Source organism: Channa argus, chromosome 8, assembly GCF_033026475.1.
Source record: "Channa argus isolate prfri chromosome 8, Channa argus male v1.0, whole genome shotgun sequence".
NCBI classification, from domain to species: Eukaryota; Metazoa; Chordata; class Actinopteri; order Anabantiformes; family Channidae; genus Channa; species Channa argus.
Window position 1 is genome coordinate 26,757,319 of NC_090204.1, and position 18,730 is coordinate 26,776,048.

The 18,730-nt window shown below is 38.7% G+C and overlaps 1 protein-coding gene across 18 annotated transcripts in view; it reads left to right on the forward strand.

The window, feature by feature from the left end:
- LOC137132126 (epidermal growth factor receptor substrate 15-like 1) overlaps positions 1-18,730 on the forward strand; it is a 50,998-nt gene that overhangs the window by 10,502 nt on the left and 21,766 nt on the right. For 12 of the 18 annotated variants that reach the window (XR_010915072.1, XM_067514247.1, XM_067514253.1 and 9 more), the window contains 13 exons: positions 992-1,149; positions 1,704-1,860; positions 2,665-2,727; positions 3,103-3,123; positions 3,768-3,853; positions 6,538-6,570; positions 9,163-9,235; positions 9,490-9,651; positions 12,789-12,986; positions 13,839-14,018; positions 14,680-14,785; positions 15,019-15,069; positions 18,275-18,411. Coding sequence is in view for 17 of the 18 variants with exons in the window: in XM_067514247.1 (XP_067370348.1) it covers positions 992-1,149; positions 1,704-1,860; positions 2,665-2,727; positions 3,103-3,123; positions 3,768-3,853; positions 6,538-6,570; positions 9,163-9,235; positions 9,490-9,651; positions 12,789-12,986; positions 13,839-14,018; positions 14,680-14,785; positions 15,019-15,069; positions 18,275-18,411 (1,425 nt within the window). In the remaining variant the exon portion in view is untranslated. The remainder of the gene's footprint in view (positions 1-991; positions 1,150-1,703; positions 1,861-2,664; positions 2,728-3,102; positions 3,124-3,767; positions 3,854-6,537; positions 6,571-9,162; positions 9,236-9,489; positions 9,652-12,788; positions 12,987-13,838; positions 14,019-14,679; positions 14,786-15,018; positions 15,070-18,274; positions 18,412-18,730) is intronic. The other 6 variants (XM_067514248.1, XM_067514261.1, XM_067514245.1 and 3 more) reach the window with 4 other exon arrangements.

The window sequence follows — 18,730 nt, forward strand, 5'->3', positions numbered from 1 at the left end:
CCCTCTGTTGGAGCTGTTAACTATAGAAACATGATTATTCCGCTGGGATACAGTGGTTTTACAAAGTGGAAATTATCTCACAAACTTTCTCAGACAATTACAGATACTACTTATCATAGTCCCTGTATCGTGATTTATATCGTATTGGCACATTCTTGCCTATACTCGGCACTAGCAGCGATATACTCGCTCTGTTGAGCTCAGCTCAGCTATGAAGCTCAAGTCTCAAGTTTTTTTAAATTTATTTATGTATTTATTTTTTGTCCTTTTCGGCTTATCCCGTGAGTTCAGGGTCGCTACAGCGGATCATTGTCCGCATATTGATTTGGCACAGTTTTTACGCCGGATGCCCTTCCTGACGCAACCCTCCCCAATTTCTACCGGGCTTGGACCGGCACTGCTCAAGTCTCAAGTTTAAATATGTTAAATGCACTACGCAATACTGAAGTCTGGACGGGACATACAAGCACAGCTGGTATACTACTACCTGCTATATTAGTTCAGCTGGTAGAGTTATACAATAGGACATGATTCTCTGGGATTGTGGGTAAAATCTAAATTGTTGACTGATTTTTGTTATGCTATATACTGCTTAAAAGAAGTGCATGACTTTAAACCTGTTTTTTAACTTTGTTAGCCCATGCGTCCAAAAGCTTTGAGGCTTACTTTAACCATAGGACACTGGCTGTAGTAGTTTACAACAAGAACTACCCAGGTCTTTTTAGTTTCTTTAGGTTTTATAAGATGTCCTGAAAAAAGAAACAAGAACACTGTAGTAGTTTTGATAAGGTTTGTTCTGTAATCTGTATCTGTCATAATATTTTGGAACGTGATCACCTGAAAACACTAAGAACCATACTAACATGTTCTGGTGTTGATTTTTTTGATAAGCACCCATCTGATCTTTTGGGAAAAAAACTGTACTGAATTAGTTTGTTTTTAATTCACAATACAACAACTTTAATCCTAAGCATTTCTCTCTGTGTTTCAGCATTCTGTAAACTGGGTGGTTCCATTGTCAGACCGTGGTCGCTATGACGACATCTTCTTGAAGACCGATGCAGATCTGGATGGTTTTGTAAGCGGACAGGAAGTAAAGGAGATTTTCATGCAGTCTGGACTTTCTCAGAATGTTCTTGCACATATATGGTAGGAAACATGTTTCGTGCTTGACAGATTATATTGGTATGTTCCATTTCTTGACCAACATTATTATTATTATTAGCTTAGTGCCACCTAATAGGTCAGCCTTTATAAAGTTTTTTTAAATTGTAAATAATGTCTTTATGAAGGATAAACAATTTACTAATAGTGTTAAGATTGAAAACTTGTTGGGGAATCAGTTTGTGTAAAATTTCTTTTTGTGCAAAAAAGATTGATATGCAATTAAGGAAATTGTTTATATTGGTTTTATATTTGTATTTGTTCTGGATCCTCTGCTGCTCTTTACTTTAAGAAATCAAAATGTCAGTGTCAGTGAGGTGTTTTTCAAATCTGGCAAGCTTAATAGTTGTTCAAACTGATACCAAAAACTTGGACAAACCATTAATAAAGACATGCTTTATTAAGTAATTATTATTTTAAAAGTTGTACCAGAAAGAGATTTACAAAAAAAAGTTTGTCTTGTCCTGTTTTGCTCAACAGTATGTTTAGTATGACTTGTGTAGCCAGTTTAGTTTATCTGTTGCTTGTTGGGTTTTCAGGGCTCTGGCAGACACGAGGCAAATAGGGAAGCTCACCAGGGAACAGTTTGCACTCGCCATGCATCTCATTCAACAGAAAGTCATCAAAGGCATCGATCCACCACAGGCACTGACTCCTGACATGACCCCCCCCTCTGAGAGAGGCACTCCTGTACCAGTAGGTCCTGCACACCCACTTCATGTTTGCTAGAGCAATTGTTGGGTTTTCTCTCTAGATGTTTATAGTCTTGAATTTATTCTGTTAAGTGCCTTGAGATGACTTTGTGGGGAATTGGCGCTATAGCTGCACAGTAGCTGCACACTGGAAAACACAAAGCTCCAAAGCCGGGGACACCTGCAGAAAGGGACAGAGAGAGGGAGACGGAGAAGGACAAATACAACTATGGTAGAAAGAACACACAATTGTGGGGTGAGACGAGAGGAGAGAGGGACAAGAGGAGAAAAGGAGCTAGGTGCATCGGGGGGTGGGGTGGGGTGTTAGTCTAAGCGTAAAGCAGCATGATTATAACTAACTATAAGCTTGACCTGCCATTGACTCAGTTAGCACAACCCAACATAACTAGTCGTGGTTTAATTCTTTTTTCACCATTTTTAGTTGCGTTTAAACCTTTTTATTTTTATTTGATGTGTAGGCTACGTATTGTGTAGATGCTGTAAGGTTGACTAAGACCTACAAGACAGCTGACATTACCTTTTTAAATTGATTTTATTTTAATGTCAAATAATCAAATAAATTTGGCATTTTGCCCAGTCCTACTAACAATTATGTGTGATTGTGCAAGTGTGACGAGCGCAAGTTATCAAGGACCTGGACTAATTCAATATTCCACGAGAATGTTCAAACGAATGTGCATAGTATTAATATTATAATAGAAAAAATAACTGATGACTTTGTCAAAGTGATTTAAGGTATGTGTCTTTTTTATCATCGTCAGTAAAAATTATTTCACTGTGACTGCAGAGTATGTCGGGATACATGACCCCAGTGGGATCTGACATGGCTGCACTGTCTGAAATGAGACGGGTGAGTCAAAACTTAAATTCTCTGCCCCACTCATCTTTTTCTTGCTCTTTTTGCATATCTACGGATCAAGATGCACATATTTGTCTGACATTCTATTTTCTAAACTCCACCAATTCCCCAATGTGCCAAATCTGCATATTTATTGAAAATTTCACAAAAGAGATATTATTTTCCCTTATGGCTAAATTTAACCAGTATTTGTATTAAGTGCTCGGCAGAGAGAGCCACCAAAACAATTCATTTCCATAGAAAGCAGAGAACTACATCAAGTGAACAGAGTGGTTAAGGAATTAAATCAAATATTCTCTGCCCACTGTTTTTGCTGATTCTTTGTTGATGATGTTTCTGCCTTCCTTCCTCTTCCCTCTCTCTCAGGCGATAATGTTCAAGTTATGGGTAGGTAACATGGACCTACAATGTATTAACCTATAAATGCTTTCAGTAGCTGGCTATTCACGCTCATTACTGGAAAGCATTTGCATTTTTGTTCTTTCCATTCTAAAATAATCCAGTGACAGTGTCTCAACCTGTCAACTGTGAGCTCATCAAGAGAAGATTCAAGATGTCAAATATTTATTTATTTCAGTAAATGTAATTAGTCAAATCTCATTTCATGTTTTTTTTTCCTTTACATATAATTTTTGTAACATTTGTTGCAAACCACTCTTATGAAAACTTTGAATGTTCTCAACATTGAGGCGGAGAGTAAATTTTTTATTTTTATTTTTTGTACTAATTTTTTAATCCTGAATCTTTCCTCTTCTTGACAGTGGTGGTGGCACTTCCCCACATGTTGTTGGTTGACCCAGCCCCCTTCTACTGATTTCAGCCTCTGTGGTGCTCCTCTTTTTGACCACTGGTTTCTCAATCCTATCCTCTATTTACCTCTTTTTCTTAGTCTGCTATGGCTCGATTGGTGAGAGTTTATAATCCCCCTTTTTCAAAAAATAAGGTCTACTTTGCCAATCTACTGTCTCTTTTGTCTCCCCCCCTTCTCTTTCTCTCTGTCTCTCTATCTGCCTGCCATTCTCTCTCTACAGGACAGTTCTAGTTCAGTGGGATCAGGGGAGTTCACTGGCATCAAGGAGGTGGATGACATCAGTCAGGAAATAGCTCAGTTACAGAGGTAAAAAAAATAATATCACTGTTATTTGACACTTATATTCAACCAGTAATCATTTGCATATCTGTAGTAGTAGAAGAAGCTAATGTTTCACTATTCAGTCTGTGAAGAACATGCCTGGTTATGCCGTGTTGGACCCCCGACATTATTACTAATCTACTGTCATCACCCACACCCAGGACAAAAATTCTGTACTTATAGTTAAGCACAGACCATATCATGTCTAGACTAGTATGAAACAATGGGAACAAGTCAAATTACAACTACAATTAGATATATAGTACATAACTTAACCTTCACCTGACAATCAGTGTGATTCTCTGGTTTAAGAAAAACTGTCACAGCAATAATTTAAAACTTGACTAGTAAAAGACGAACCTTTGGCACAACCACACCTTTTGTCAAGATTCGAGGACAAGGCGACGCAAGCTGAAAAGACACAGTCAGCTACACTTGCAGATTGCCTAACAGCATTATTGTTTTATGACCAAAGTGTTGCATGTAGCCTTCATGTGGTGTCTATTAAAACCACAAAGAAGACATTTAAACAGAATTGGGTATGAAATTGGGTAAATATACAAACATATATGATTATTCAGAAACATTCACATGGTCGTGTGTGAATGAGCCAACGGGAGTTTTCTCTGTTTGTTTTACTTTTGTTTTTTCTATAGCCACTGCGTCTTACAAGGTTAGGTAAATGTATTTAAGTGTATGATGTCATCGATGACATCATATACCTGCCTTTGAGGTGTTTTGAAGTGCCTTACTGTGTGACAAGGAAATTATGTTTTGGTGAGCAACAAGGTAGTGGTGGAAAGTTGAGTGTGTAGCTGTTTCACAATTTCTTTTCGTGGCCGGAGAAATTAATTTGAGAAACGTATTCTGTGGATTTAAGTTGTGAATTAAGTGTGTGTGCTTTTGACCAATCATCTTCTCAAGACAGTTTAAAAGCAAGGGGTGTGTCTGCTAATGGACATGGGTGATATCATATAATGTCTATTGTTTTTTTTTTTTAATCTTTTTATATCTGTTTTGCTTTTACTGTTTTTTTTTTTTTTTATAATCTTACTGAGTATGGATTACACCATACACCACATTTGTCCCCCTTCACATGCATTTTTTTAGCCATTGAGATTATATGGTATCCCTCATGTCAATTCCACTCCTTTACTTTGTACCAACTAGAGAAGATGATTGATCTAAAAACACATGACCAAATACCCACCCACCAATGTCAATGTTTCTGACTGGCTTGACTGGTGAAATACTTTTTTATTGCTAGAATGTTTTGCTAGCTAAATATCTAAAAAAGTCCACCCTAGAGACATCTTATAAATACAGTGTAACTCACAGCATAACATCCACTGGGTGGATTATTGGTGGACTCCTATAGATGCCACTGTGTTTTAAAATTGACATTTGTTTATTTTTTTTATTCACCTTTATTAATAAGTTATCATCATCCTGTATTTTATATGAGAAAACCTTTTCTCATATGTTACATCTTTCAAACCTTCAAAGCCAAAAAAAGTTATTTGACACATCCCTTAACAGTAGTTGTCGTTACTGTTCTGTAGCTCCATTTACATTACATCACAGCAGAAAACCAGCTGTTGTCTTCTGCCTTATTAGAAATTGGGGAAACATCTGTTTTGTGTTTTACTTTCATTTACGCCTCCCATTCACTATGAGAGCTGGCTGCTTACAGTAAGTGTACAGATGATAGTCATGTCCACTATCACTAGGTCTGCAGACAGGAAAGGAAAAGTGAGTGTTGCTAAACACAACGTTCTGCTGCTGCTTTAAAAAAAAAAATTAGGTCATTCCCTAAGTACCGGTCCTAAAAAAAAATGTGTTGTTTTTTTTTAAGGGCAAGGCGATAAATTTTTATTATCAGTTTACTGTGCAATGCCAATTACAAATAGTATCTCATAATAGTGACTCATAATTAAATTTGTTAGAACGTAAATGGCAACAGACATGCATGTAAATTGCAGTATAAGGGATGGTAATATCATCATGGTGGTGCAGGAAGGTAGAGCGGTTGTCCAGCAGTCTTGCAGTTGTTCGTTCAATCCCCTTCGGTGACATGTAAAAGTGTCCTTGAGCAAGACACTAAACCCCAACTTAGTTGCTCCCGGTGAGCGTTGACTGTATGTATGTGTGTGAGACTGTGAGTGTGAATGGGTGAATAAGAAGTGCTTTGAGTGCCAATAGGTAGAAACGCGCTATATAAGTCCCGACATGTCGTGTGTCTGGTAAAGAAAGAAAGTGAATCTAACAGTTTGTTTGTTAGATCCTGATTATCAGTTTTCACAATTATGATATATCCTAATATATATATTACGATTGATCCTTAATTTAATTTAATTGCTGAATTCAAACCAGAAATAATTTGGGGTTGTTGAGCTCAAAAACATTACCTAGCATGTATGTTTTTTGAAATAGAAAGTGTACTGCTGACGGTGCTGGTTTGGAGACTGTGCCTGATAAATGCAAACTTTAAAAGCACACATGCACCAACAGATGTTGATGACCCTTAAGTCATCCGGGCTTTGATTCATTCTATTACTTTCTTCCTTTCTGCATCATCCATCCAGCCATACATCCACACTTCATTTTGATGTGTGTATTTTTTATCAATGTTTTTGTTTGTTCACCACTTACTCTCCATGCTGCGTCAGCACTCTTGCCTTTACCCAGTGGAATGCTCTAAGGTAAACACACAATCTTCTAAATATCCATGGACTGGAGTTCTGTCAAATCCACTGTGACACATGCAGTCAACAAGTTGTTATACCTGCAGCTGTTCTTGCACGTACTGTCAGATTTGCTTTTACCACCTTGATGTCTGAGATTAATTTGCCGAGTTTGTTGAAGGAGAGTTTAGTCTCCAAATAATAGTCATAACTTGCAGTTGGCAAGTTGTACTTCTCCCTGTTTTGTGATGCTGGTGCTAAAACTGTACAAGTACTGTCTGAATCACTTTTATTTCCTCAGTCACTATCAAAGTCCATGTTGGACTGTAGGGCTGACTGGCTGGTCGATATGGCCAAAAAGAATATATCTAATTTTATTTTAGTTTAATTTAATTATGAATTCATTTATTTATTTTATGTATTAATGATTCATGATTAATTTTTGACAACTGGATTCTAAAATACATTTATTTATGGAAGGTGGAGGCATATTTATAAGATGCCTTAATCAGCTCAACTGGCTTATTTCAATGTAAAGGAGCAGCGGCTTTACTCCAAGCTCTCTCTGGATGTTTGATGTCTAAAGCTCATTAGATGGTAATCTTATTCTTTCTTTACTCAGAGCTCATGACCATAGGTGAGAACTGGAATGTAGACTTGTCTCGTACAAATTGAGAGCTTTGGGGCTAAGCTCACTTTTTGCCAAAACAGTTTGGCATAGTGTCCACATTACTGCTGATGCCGTACAAATCCACCTTATGCTTCATTTTACCCTCACTTGTGAACACGATACTTAACATCCTTCACTTGGGGTAGTGACTCATTCCCAACATGAAAGCGGCAATCCAACTTTTTCCAACAGAGGATCATGGCCTCATACTTGGAGGTGCTGACTTGCATTCCAGCTGCTTCACTCTTAGCTGCAGACTGTCCCAGTGCTTCAGGAGACCCCAAGGGCCTACCACTTACAAAAGGCCTGCTCAGGTTACTGCTACACCAATGCAGGCCAAATTCTTCCAGAGGCAGGAGTTGAAGATCTTGCGGGTAGGGGCCTCAGCCTTCCTATCATGACCTCACTACATGTTTGGGTTTACCAAGTCTGTCTGGGAGTCTCCCCCACCACCTGATCAATCTCCCCACCAGGTGGTCATCAGTTACCCTGCTCCTTCTCATCATCCAAGACATACAGCCTCAGATCTGATGATACGACCACAAATTCAATAATTTATTTGAGGCTTAAGGTGTGTACCAGGTACAGTTATAAACAGGCCTACGCTCAAATATGGTGTTTGTTGCTGCCTTCCCATGACTAGCACAGAAGTTCAATACCAAAGCACCACTCGGGTTCAGATCAGGCAAAGCGCTTCTCCCAGTCACTCTCACCCAGGTTTCTCCGTCATTGCCCAAAGAAGCGTGGGAAGTCCCTCAGCAGAATTATGTAAACCTCAGATGGTACCTTCTCAAGGACTCAGGCCAAGGTCTCCCAAGATGACCAGAGACTCTGCCATTAGACACATAAGTGCAAACAATTAGTCAAACAATTAAATTAAACAATTCAGTCACATAGAGGTGACCCACTCATTTCCATAAGGGAAACCTAATATGGCAATAACACAACTCCAACACAAGATTGTTCTTTAATATTTTGTAGATATTGGAAAGAAAAACCTTAGAGCACCTGTGCAACAATAAAAGAGGAGTAATGCTTCCAAAATACAGAGGACCAGATGAGAATTAATCTGATTAATTTGATCAAAAGTAAAGAACCTATTGGTGCTTTACTTTTGAAAAGTTTATTTCTTGAGACAAAAGTAATTAAACAGCCTAACTCCATTAAAGAACTCAAATTCTCAAGCTTGAAATGTTCCACATGTAAAATACAGTGGAGAACTACAGAAGAAAGAGAGAGACACAATCCAGCTCAGGGTTGGCAGTCATCTGCCTCGAGTGGCTGGGTTGCATGGAGAAAGAAAAGATAAAAAAAGCATGATGATGAGCAGCTTCCAGGCGACCCTGACAGATACTGACGGGAACAAACAAGCTCCTCATTTATACAAGGCAAAAAGGACACAATTAGAGAGAGAGAGAGAGAGAGAGAGATAGAGCTGAGGCAGACAACCTGAGTCCTCATGTGCTTGGAAGAAAAAACTGAATCTTAGAAGAAGCAGTGATTTTCATAAAGGACAATTAGCTTACAAGGTGTCAGTCTCTGCATCAGCCATGGACTGGGAAAATCTAATTTAGTTATGTGACTTAGGTCAAAGAAGGCAGTTTGCTGGTATTTTTGAGTTCTTCATAAGAGAATGCCAGGTCAAATGTGGCATCAAGATTTTAACTGTTAATAAACCATTTTTTAAATGCACTTTCAATTAGTTAATTTGATTAATAAAATGTTCAATATTGATTTAAATAATTATTTATCACAAGGTCACATAGAGTGTGACACTGTGGATTTGATAGAATCCCAGTCCAATGTGTTGTTGCTCTGACATGATGAAGAGTGTGAACTATGGGTGGATATGGCTTTTTTCTGTTTTTATGATTGTGTTAATTTCTATTTGTGTGCACCCTTGCGTGCATTTGTTTTTGCTCTGTGTGTGCATGTGCCAGGGAGAAATACACTCTTGAGCAGGACATCAGGGAGACAGAGGAGGCCATCAGACACAAGAGTGCAGAGGTGCAGGTGAGGGCAACTTGTTCATTGTCAGTCAGTCGGCTGCATTATAAGAGGCTCTGTTTGCATTGAATTACATTTTTATTCAATAAAAAATACAAAATCTGACTATTCACCTTAATTTTTTTCCGGTTTTAATATGTGACAACTAGATGCACTGTGCATATAATGCAGTTAGACTTTACATAACCATTTGTTGTTGTTTTGGTTGTTGCTTCTTGTACAGACTACTTACAGGTTTTTTTAAATTAATTTTCCATCAGGAGATGCAGAATGATCTGGACAGAGAGACAGCCAGCCTGCAGGAGCTGGAAGCTCAGAAACAAGATGCCCAGGACCGTCTAGAGGAGATGGACCAGCAGAAACTTAAATTAGAAGACATGCTGAATGAAGTCCGGATGAAGTGCCAGGAAGAGTCTCAGATGGTGAGAGAGAGGAAGAACTGTGAAATATGAATAAAACAGGGATGAAATGTACACTTATGAAATACTTAAGTCATTTGTTTGTTAAAGGGATAATTTGGGTTTTTTCAAGCTACAGATGTCTCGCCGTGACTCGTATAGCGGTTAGTACTCTCACTGTTCATGGAAGTTTTAAACAAAGTTTTAGTGAACAAAAATTGCCCAACGACTGTCTAATAAAGACAAGAGAACATCTTTATAATAACACAACATCTGATTTAATCCTAGCTCAGTTAGTAGAGCAGTCATTCGTGAACCACAGGGTCAGTGGTTTGACCCCCAGTTCTCCTGGTCACAAGTCGAAGTGTCCTGGCCAAGACACAACCCACAACTTGTCCCTACTGTCTGCTTCTTAGGTGTTAGTCACTTTGTATAAAAGTGTCTGCTAAAAGAATAATTGTAGTTGTAACTGTAATTGGTGCAGCTTGGCTGTGAGGGAGTTGTCAGCTGCATGTCATGCATTTCTATTCAATTCAATTCAATTCAATTTTCAATTCATCTTTATATAGCACCAATTCACAAAAAGTCATTTTAAGGCATTTTACATAATAAAGTCAAGACTATAAAGATGTATAGAGAAAACCCAACAATTCCCCCTTGAGCAAGCCCCTAGGCAACAGGGGAGAGAAAAAACGTATTTAAACGGAAGAAACCTCCAGCAGAACCAGGCTCAGGGTAGGTGGCCATCTACCTTGACCGGTTGGGGTGAGTGAAAAGTGGAGAGAGAAAAGAAAAGAGCAACAAAAAAGTTTGGAAGTACCAGTAGCTGCACACTGGAAAACATAAAGTGCCAAATGTGGGGACAATAGAAAGAAAGGGACAGAGAGAGGGAGACAGAGGGGGAAATGACAACTACGGGAGAAAGAAGACACTAGGGTAATGTCATACTGTGATACAAATAAATGTGGGTTGAAAGGAGAGGACAGAGGGAAGAGAGGAGGAAAAGAGCTCAGTGAATCGGGGGATCTAAGCAGTCTAAGCCTATAGCAGCATAACTGTAAGTAAGTATAAGCTTTATCAAAGAGGAAGGTTTTAAGCCTAGACTTTAAAGTAGAGAGGGTGTCTGATTCCCAAATCTAAAATGGGAGCTTGTTCCACAGGAGAGGAGCTTGATAGCTAAAGGCTCTACCTCCCATTCTACCTGGAAATTCTAGGAACCACAAGTAGGCCTGCATTCTGAGAGCAAAGTCGTGTAGTGGGATGATATGTTATTATGAGGACTTTTAGATATGATGGCGCTTGATTATTTAGAGGTTTGTATGTAATAAGCAGGGTTTTAAATTCTATATTTTCTGGGAAGCCAATGGAGAAGAGCTACTGAAGGTGAAATATGATCTCTCTTGCTAGTTCCAGTCAGCACTCTTGCTGCAGCATTTCGGATTAATTGCAGGCTCTTTAGGGAGTTACTGGGGCATCCTGAAAGTAGGGAATTACAGTAGTTCAACCTAGAGGTAACACATGCATGGACCAGTTTTTCGGCATCACTTTGAGACTGGATGCTCCTAATTTTGGCAATGTTCCGTAGGTGGAAGAAGGCTGTTCTAGAGATTTGTTTTATATGTGAGGTAAAGCACAAATCCTTTTCAAAAATAAAACTTTGAAGGTTCTTGAAGTATTATTGTGGGTAAGAGTTCTGCCATCTAGAGTAACAATATGGTTGGACATCATATTTCTGAGATTTTTAGGCCCAAATACTTGGAATTCAGTTGTCTGACTTTAGAAGTAGGAAGTTGTGAGACATCCAGGTCTATTATCTTGTAGGCAGGCTTGAAGCTTGATTAATGATTTTTTTCATATGGTTCCTTAAATGGATTTAACTGGGTATCATCAGCATGGCAATGGAAATTTAAGGAGTTTAATTTAACACAGACCCTCGTGCTCCATAACTAACTCTTGTGTGTGGAGGATTCATCATTAACATGAACAAATTGGAATCTATTTGATAAATAAGATTTAAACCAATATAGTGGATTTTCTTTTAATACCAATTTCATGTTCCAATCTCTGTAAAAAAATGTTGTGACCAATGTTGTTGAATGCAGCACTAAGATGTAGCAGAACAAGTATAGAGACAAGTCCATTGTCTGAAGCCACTGAATAATGTTTATACCATCCCCCCATAGCAGCAATTCTCCCCATGTGCATAAAAAAAATCTTTAATCTGTTTAAGTTAAACTGAAAACTGTGCTTACATTTTACTTAAAAAGAAAAGTTCAGTGTTCACATTTTCTGCTTTCCATAAAATGTGACAGGAGTCTGCAGATTAATTGAAGAAGAGTTTCTCATAGCAGAGGCTCTTTCTTTTGAAATGCTTTCTGCTTGTCCCTTGAGGGTTTGCTATAGTGGAACGTGTTCCACGCGTTGATTCAGCATGAGTTTTTACACCGGATGGCCTTCCTGCCCCAACCTTCTCTCCCCGGGCTCGGGACCGGCACCAAGGTTGCCATTGTTGGCTGGGTGAGGCCACACCTGGTGGGGTGGGATTCGAACAATGGGTCTTAACCCCACTCTCGTTGTTAATTGCCTTCTGTCTTTTACTCACGGATTAATCCATTAGGAAATATTCACCATATACATCTAAATCATGTCAGCAATCATGTTTATTTTGTGCTAATAGCCACTATTTCAGGATCTTCCAGGGGTAGCTGTTGAACACTTTCACCCATTGCTTGTTTCTTTCTGAACAATGTAGAGAAGAGCAAACACAATTCATTTGGCTGGAACAAATCCGTGTTTTCTGGATGACAACTGAAATAATGCTGAAGCGAGACTATCGGAGAAATAGAAGCCTGTCTTAAATATGTTGTGACTTTGATAGAGTTTGATTTGACTTTGCTTTGTGTGACAAGTGTATTCACGTTCAAAGTGAAAACATTCATTGACTCTGGAAAGCAAGAAATCCTTTATCCTTTACCAACAAGACCCATTATCTGTTATATACAGTAAACAGCATTCAGTTTGTGTACCAAGAGGTAACTAAAATGACAACAGAGAAAAGCTAAATGTCTCATTCTTATACAGTGGCAGCAAATGGTTTCAGTAAATTGACAGTTTGTGGTGGTATGGATCGTGCTCATTGCTTCATTCCCTTCTGCATCTAGATCTCGACCCTCCAGAGCCAGATCCAGTCCCAGGAGTCGGATCTGCAGAGCCAGGAAGAAGAACTGAGCCGGGCAAAGGCTGACCTTGGCCGGCTGCAACAGGAGGAGAATCAGCTGGAGCAAAGCCTGGCTGCTGGGAAGATCCAACTGGAGACCATCATCAAATCTTTGAAGGCCACACAGAATGAGATCAACCAGGTAAGACACAGAGAACATGCACATGGATATGTGTGTCAACAGGGGGCACCATTTCTTTGCATAAAATACTTACTGATTGCAGTGGAAATAAGTATTTGGTGCCCCTGCAGCACAATATTCAGGTAAGGCACATGAGGGGATGCAAACTTAACCCCAACATATTAGTTTGCTAATTCAACTACTACAAATTAGAATTTTTCATTAGAAGTAACTAAAATACTCAAGTGGCAGAGTAGATTAGAGTTGAGCCAAGTTGAGCTGGTACTATACATTGGAAAAGCTGCGATAGAGAGTTGAGGTGCCACTTGATCATTACCTGGTCCTCCCCTGTAGTAATAGCTAGACTTATGGGTTTGAAATTACAACGTGCGTACCAGTGGTACCAGGTATGTAAAGTGCATGTCATTTATCAAAAACATGCCTTACCAAAGTTTAGTATCAAGTATTCAGTAAGTAAAGTTGGCTGGGAAAAAATGACATTTCCTTTCCTCAGTCATGTCAGTCATGCAGTGTAATGCACTTTTTCATTACCAATCTGCATAGTATCTGTTATCGGCTGGTAAGTTGCTGCACCGCATGGTATTTGTACTCCTGTGGTAATATGTACAGATGTGGTGTTTAAACAAATATATACAATGATCTATTTACATTTTGCATTGATGGCATTACATGATTGATTATTAGATACTGTAGATAGATTGTTAAAGCCATATTCAGCAAACCTCCACCAGTAAACTGCCAACAGATAGACAGCCAAAAGGAACTTTTTTTAAAAACACATATACTATGTAAAACAGTATCTACTTGTCCTGCTGGTGATGAATTGCCTGTGTTTGTGTGTGTGTCCTGCAGGCTCGCAGTAAGTTATCCCAGATTCAGGACAGCCAACAGGAAGTGTCCAAAAGCATTGAGCAATACAACAGCACCTTGAATGGAACTTATGGAGGCAGTATGACCAACCTGGCCGACATGAGTGAGGGTTTCAGTGATAGAGAGAACGGAGTATTCCCAGCCTTGGTGAGAGGCACTCAGGTGAGAAACTCTATTCTGCTTTGAATATATAATGAATTTATTTAATGTATTAAAAGTTAGGCCGACCCAATCTGGTATCTACACCAGCTATCGGAACCCGTTCCTGCAGCCACTACTGACATTGCTGCATTATGTAAATAATTAAATGTAGTTGAAGGTTGTTTTTCCACATCCTGTACGTACAATTGATAAATAGCGCAGATCTATTGATTTTGCTAAAATAATTTTGGCTTTAGCCACAACCAAGCTGTGAAAGCATTGTGAGGTTAAGAGTTCTCGCTCTCAATTTTGCCTCAGTACATACCTGATATCTTGTACTCTGATCCATTTAAATTCGGCTGCTAAATTGCAGATACAGAAATGAGAGACCTGCAGCAGATTAACCACACATACTTAGCCTGTTTAGAATTTTATTTTAGGGTTGAACTGAATTGTTTGTTTTGTCATTTTATCATTATAGACATAGTTTTCAATTTCTATATTGGCCTACTGGTCTTTTACGACTGCTTCAGTTAAGTTAAACTCAGTTTACAATATAGTAGCTTTACATGTCTCGGTAAAAACTAATGGAATCTTGCAAGAAAAAAGAAATACATAACAAATTTACCATTTACCAAATTTCCTTTTTCTGTTTATTTCCTTGTCTTTTCTCTTGCCACAGGAGGATCCATTCAAAGTAAAGCCATCAGTGTTCAACAGCCAGCCTCAGGACCTTCACACTGACCCCTTCCACTCTGAAGATCCCTTTAAAACAGACCCATTTAAAGGTTATCTTTTCATCATGATATTTGTTCATCTGTCATCCATACACATTTTCTGCCCCTCCTTCCTCCTGACTACCTCCGCTCCTCTAGATCACGTTCACTGATCTGTTAGTTTTTAGTTTTCCTTCAGCTTGTGTTCTTTTTAGCCTGAGTTAAATGTTTTCTGTCTCTTCCTCCTCCCTTCCTCTTTTGTTTTCCCCCTTCTCTTCTCTCTGTTCTTGATTCCTCTCTTGTAGGTGACCCTTTCCAAAATGATCCTTTCGCAAAGCAACCATCTGCGTCCACAGGTATTTATTTTGGGAAAAGGAGCTTAGTTTTATTTCCTTAAGACCTAGTCACAACAGCATGTCATATAGAAAAAAATTAAATGCATTCACATCAAATTCTTATTAATTCTTATTATCAATCTTTTCACTAGCTGGGACAATGTAAAGCTACATAATTGATCAAGTGAATCTTTACTTGAGATAATATAGTTACATAAACAGAGGTGGTTGTGATGACTGCTGTACTCCTACTACTTTTCATTGTGTATACATTAAATCTACACACCCCCTTGGCAAAAAATATAATTTATTATTATGAAATACTGCATTTGTAATTCATTAGAATTTAAAGGCAAGTCGACTTTTTACTCCACTACAATTATTGTACAGCTTTAGTTAGTATTTACTTAGTATCTACTAGGTGTGTGTGTGTGTGTGTGTGTGTGTGTGCGTGCGCACGCGTGTGTTTGCCCGCATGCCCGTGAGGGGAAAACAAAATCACGCTTGGCCCTGCAGGGTGGTCTTTTTTTATTTCAACCTTAGATTTTCTGCCAGAGGCGGGGTAGCGTTAGTGTCCTGTGCAGTATCTTAGCTGTTCCTAGAACTACAGTTTTCTGGACCAGTTTTCTAACTCTTCTCTCAGCCTCCTTCTGCTATTTGTCATTAACTACTATATCCCATTTTTTGGCTATTACTAGTTTGTCATTCTGTACCTGGAAGCCCCACAGGGTCTTACTGTAGGTTGTTTATTCTCAACTACCTTTGGGGGTGTATCCTATTTTGATATCCTCACATTTATACATATGTTTTTGTAGTGTGTTTTTTTTTAATGGATGTGTGTCATTGGTTTTACATGGAATATTTTAAATTAGGTGCTTTCTATATTAAGATATTCATCAATTGTTCTCTAAGCAAAATCTCATATGTTTTTGATTGTGAAGCTAATAATGGAACTAGAGTCAGTTGTTCAAAAGGGAAAAATTAAATTTTCTGGTTCAGCACTAATAAATGCAGTTGAAATTCTTATCCTTTATTATGCACATGCCCAAGACTGGCATGTGCTTTTGGTGGCAGCCTTTTTTCAGTGTCGCTCTGCACATGTAAAGCAGGAGTGTGTTTGCATCTGTGACTTTTGTCACACTTCCCTCTTCAGTGAAATTATAGTTTCACTTCTATACTTATTAAATGAAGATCAGTGATAGCGATCAGCCTTTTAACTCGGCATTGGAAATCGTGTATAAGATTCCACAGGACACCATTTGCTCATCCTCCGCATGCATGGAACCCAAGCAGAGCATTGAGACATTGCTATATTATGAGAATAGATTGGTAACAGTGTACTTTATGGACATGTGGAGCATAAATGGATGTATCTTTATGGAACAACAATGTTTGACTTTTTTGTTTGTTTTGGGTCATGAACATGTTGGAAGGTTTTGAAACTGCTGCATTGATCGTCCAGACAGAACTCTTTTGAGACTTGTTGACCCTTTGGCTGAAAACCCTGTTATAGCTTAAAGCTTTCACAGCCATTCTTCCCTGAAGGGATGGTATTAACCAGATGATTAGCAATGCCCAGTGTTCATTAGAAAAAGTGCTTGAAGTTCTTTCCAAGTTTAATTTGGGGTTTTTAAGTTTTTGCCTCTTGCTCTCAAGAGTCCTTACAGTGGTGTTTGACAAACTAACACTACCTTCACACAACCAACTACAAATCACTGGACTCTGTGAAGCTCTTTCGGGGCGGTGTTGTGTTGAGTATTTTTATTTACAGGCTTCGTTGTTAATATACTGTTGTTTTCAACATGCCCACCGCCAGCAGACACACCAGCAATGTAGGAGAACACTTTTTACAAGCCACTTTTTTGGACCCAGTGACTTACATCACATGCGTCTTAAACTGCAGTGACCAGCCTTTTGCACTTGCCGACTATGTCCGGTTTCTGTTATTTCTTGTAAGACTGTGTCCTTCATCTAACTACTCTACCAAAATTGGTCTGATTGATGGAATATTATTGAGATGTTTATCCTTTTGTCAGGTTCTCCGATCTCTGCAGAGAAGTTCTGAAGCTCTGGTAAAGTGGCCGTTAGATTCATGATTACCACCCAGATGAATATCTTACTTGTCCAGTAACTCAGATTGGCCTGAAAAGTACCTCTATTATTTAGGACACTGGGCTCCTGGGAATAGTTAAAGTTTTTTAAATGGTTTCATACACTTATCCTAATCTGTGCTTCACCACAAAATGTTGTTGAGGACTAGAGAGAGTTCCTTCAGCTTCATATCTTGGTATTTGTCCTGACATGCAAATGTTTACATCCTCATTTAGATTCTTGTATTTCCCAGTTTGACTGCATTTGTATGGACTTAAGAAACTGGGTTACTCTGAGAAATCAGCTTTCTGTGGTAATGGGAGAAAGGTGTTTACATGCAACAGAAGAGTAACTTGCTTTCTCCTTCAACTATGACCTATTTTGGAAGCATGGCGCACAGATTGTAAGATTATAGTGACAGAAAATGCTGTTTTCTGATAGAAAACTAGAACAGTCTGAATTTAAAATCCAACTACAAATCCAAAGGGAAAAGTCACTTATTTACACGTCTTCAAGGCACTTTGGGAAATTTCCTTCTTTAAGATGACAATGTCCTTTCATTCATCTTTCACTCAGCTGCGTGTTCCTGTCTACAGCCTTTTGTTACGCACATGTGCAGTTGGAGGTAGCTGATTAGAAGCCTGGTTACACTTATACATGGCATAGAAATTGATGGTCTTTGACAATAATCTACCTGAGGAAACAAAGTTTCCCTAATCCCCTACCCCAATTTCAGAAACCAGCTTTCCCCTTTATATGACCCTTAAGCAACCAGTCCGTGTAAACGCACGTTTGTCCTTGCCTCCACTTTAAAATCAAATGAACAATTTCAGGAAAAAAATGATTCGAATATAGGTGATTAAAAAATTTTTATTTGATTTTGTTTTGTCCCATTAACAAGGGAGAGTTGTCAATGGGCTACATAATAAAGATGAGCAGTCAAATTTTGTACAAAACCGGATTTCCTAGTTACATCACAGACTATCATTGGTTGCACATTTAAATGGATCAAGTTAGAGGTGAGGTGTAAGATCCTCCGCAGTACCCAACCAATTTAAACTTAGTAAACTTAAAATCAAGCTAACAATTTTTGGGAGAAACAGCTTGGTGATGCTGTCCATTGTTTCTGCTGCAGATCCTTTTGGAGGAGACCCGTTCAAAGAGACAGATCCATTCAAATCTTCATCAGAAGATTTCTTTAAGAAGACCACAAAGATGGATCCTTTCTCCACACCAGACCCCTTCGGCAAAAGTGCCACATTGCCTTCCAAGGTACTTGTTGTAGACCAAATGTCCTGACTCCTTATTTTGAGGGTGCCACACTGTACAGTATACTATTGAGTAGTATATCATGTTGATAAATGGATGATGCTGGATGATCCTTCAGAGATTCACCAACATTCGATGACTAACCTGACGTTTTTGACCTGTATTTTCTGTCATGTTGGTCATCGGGTTTTTCCAAATTAGTTCGGTTGTCATCAAATAGAGCTCAATCGGATTGAGATTAGATTATTAATGGTAACCGTTATACGATATTTTACGCTGAACAACTCTGTCCCTGTCTTAATCACAGGTTAAGCATTGTTAT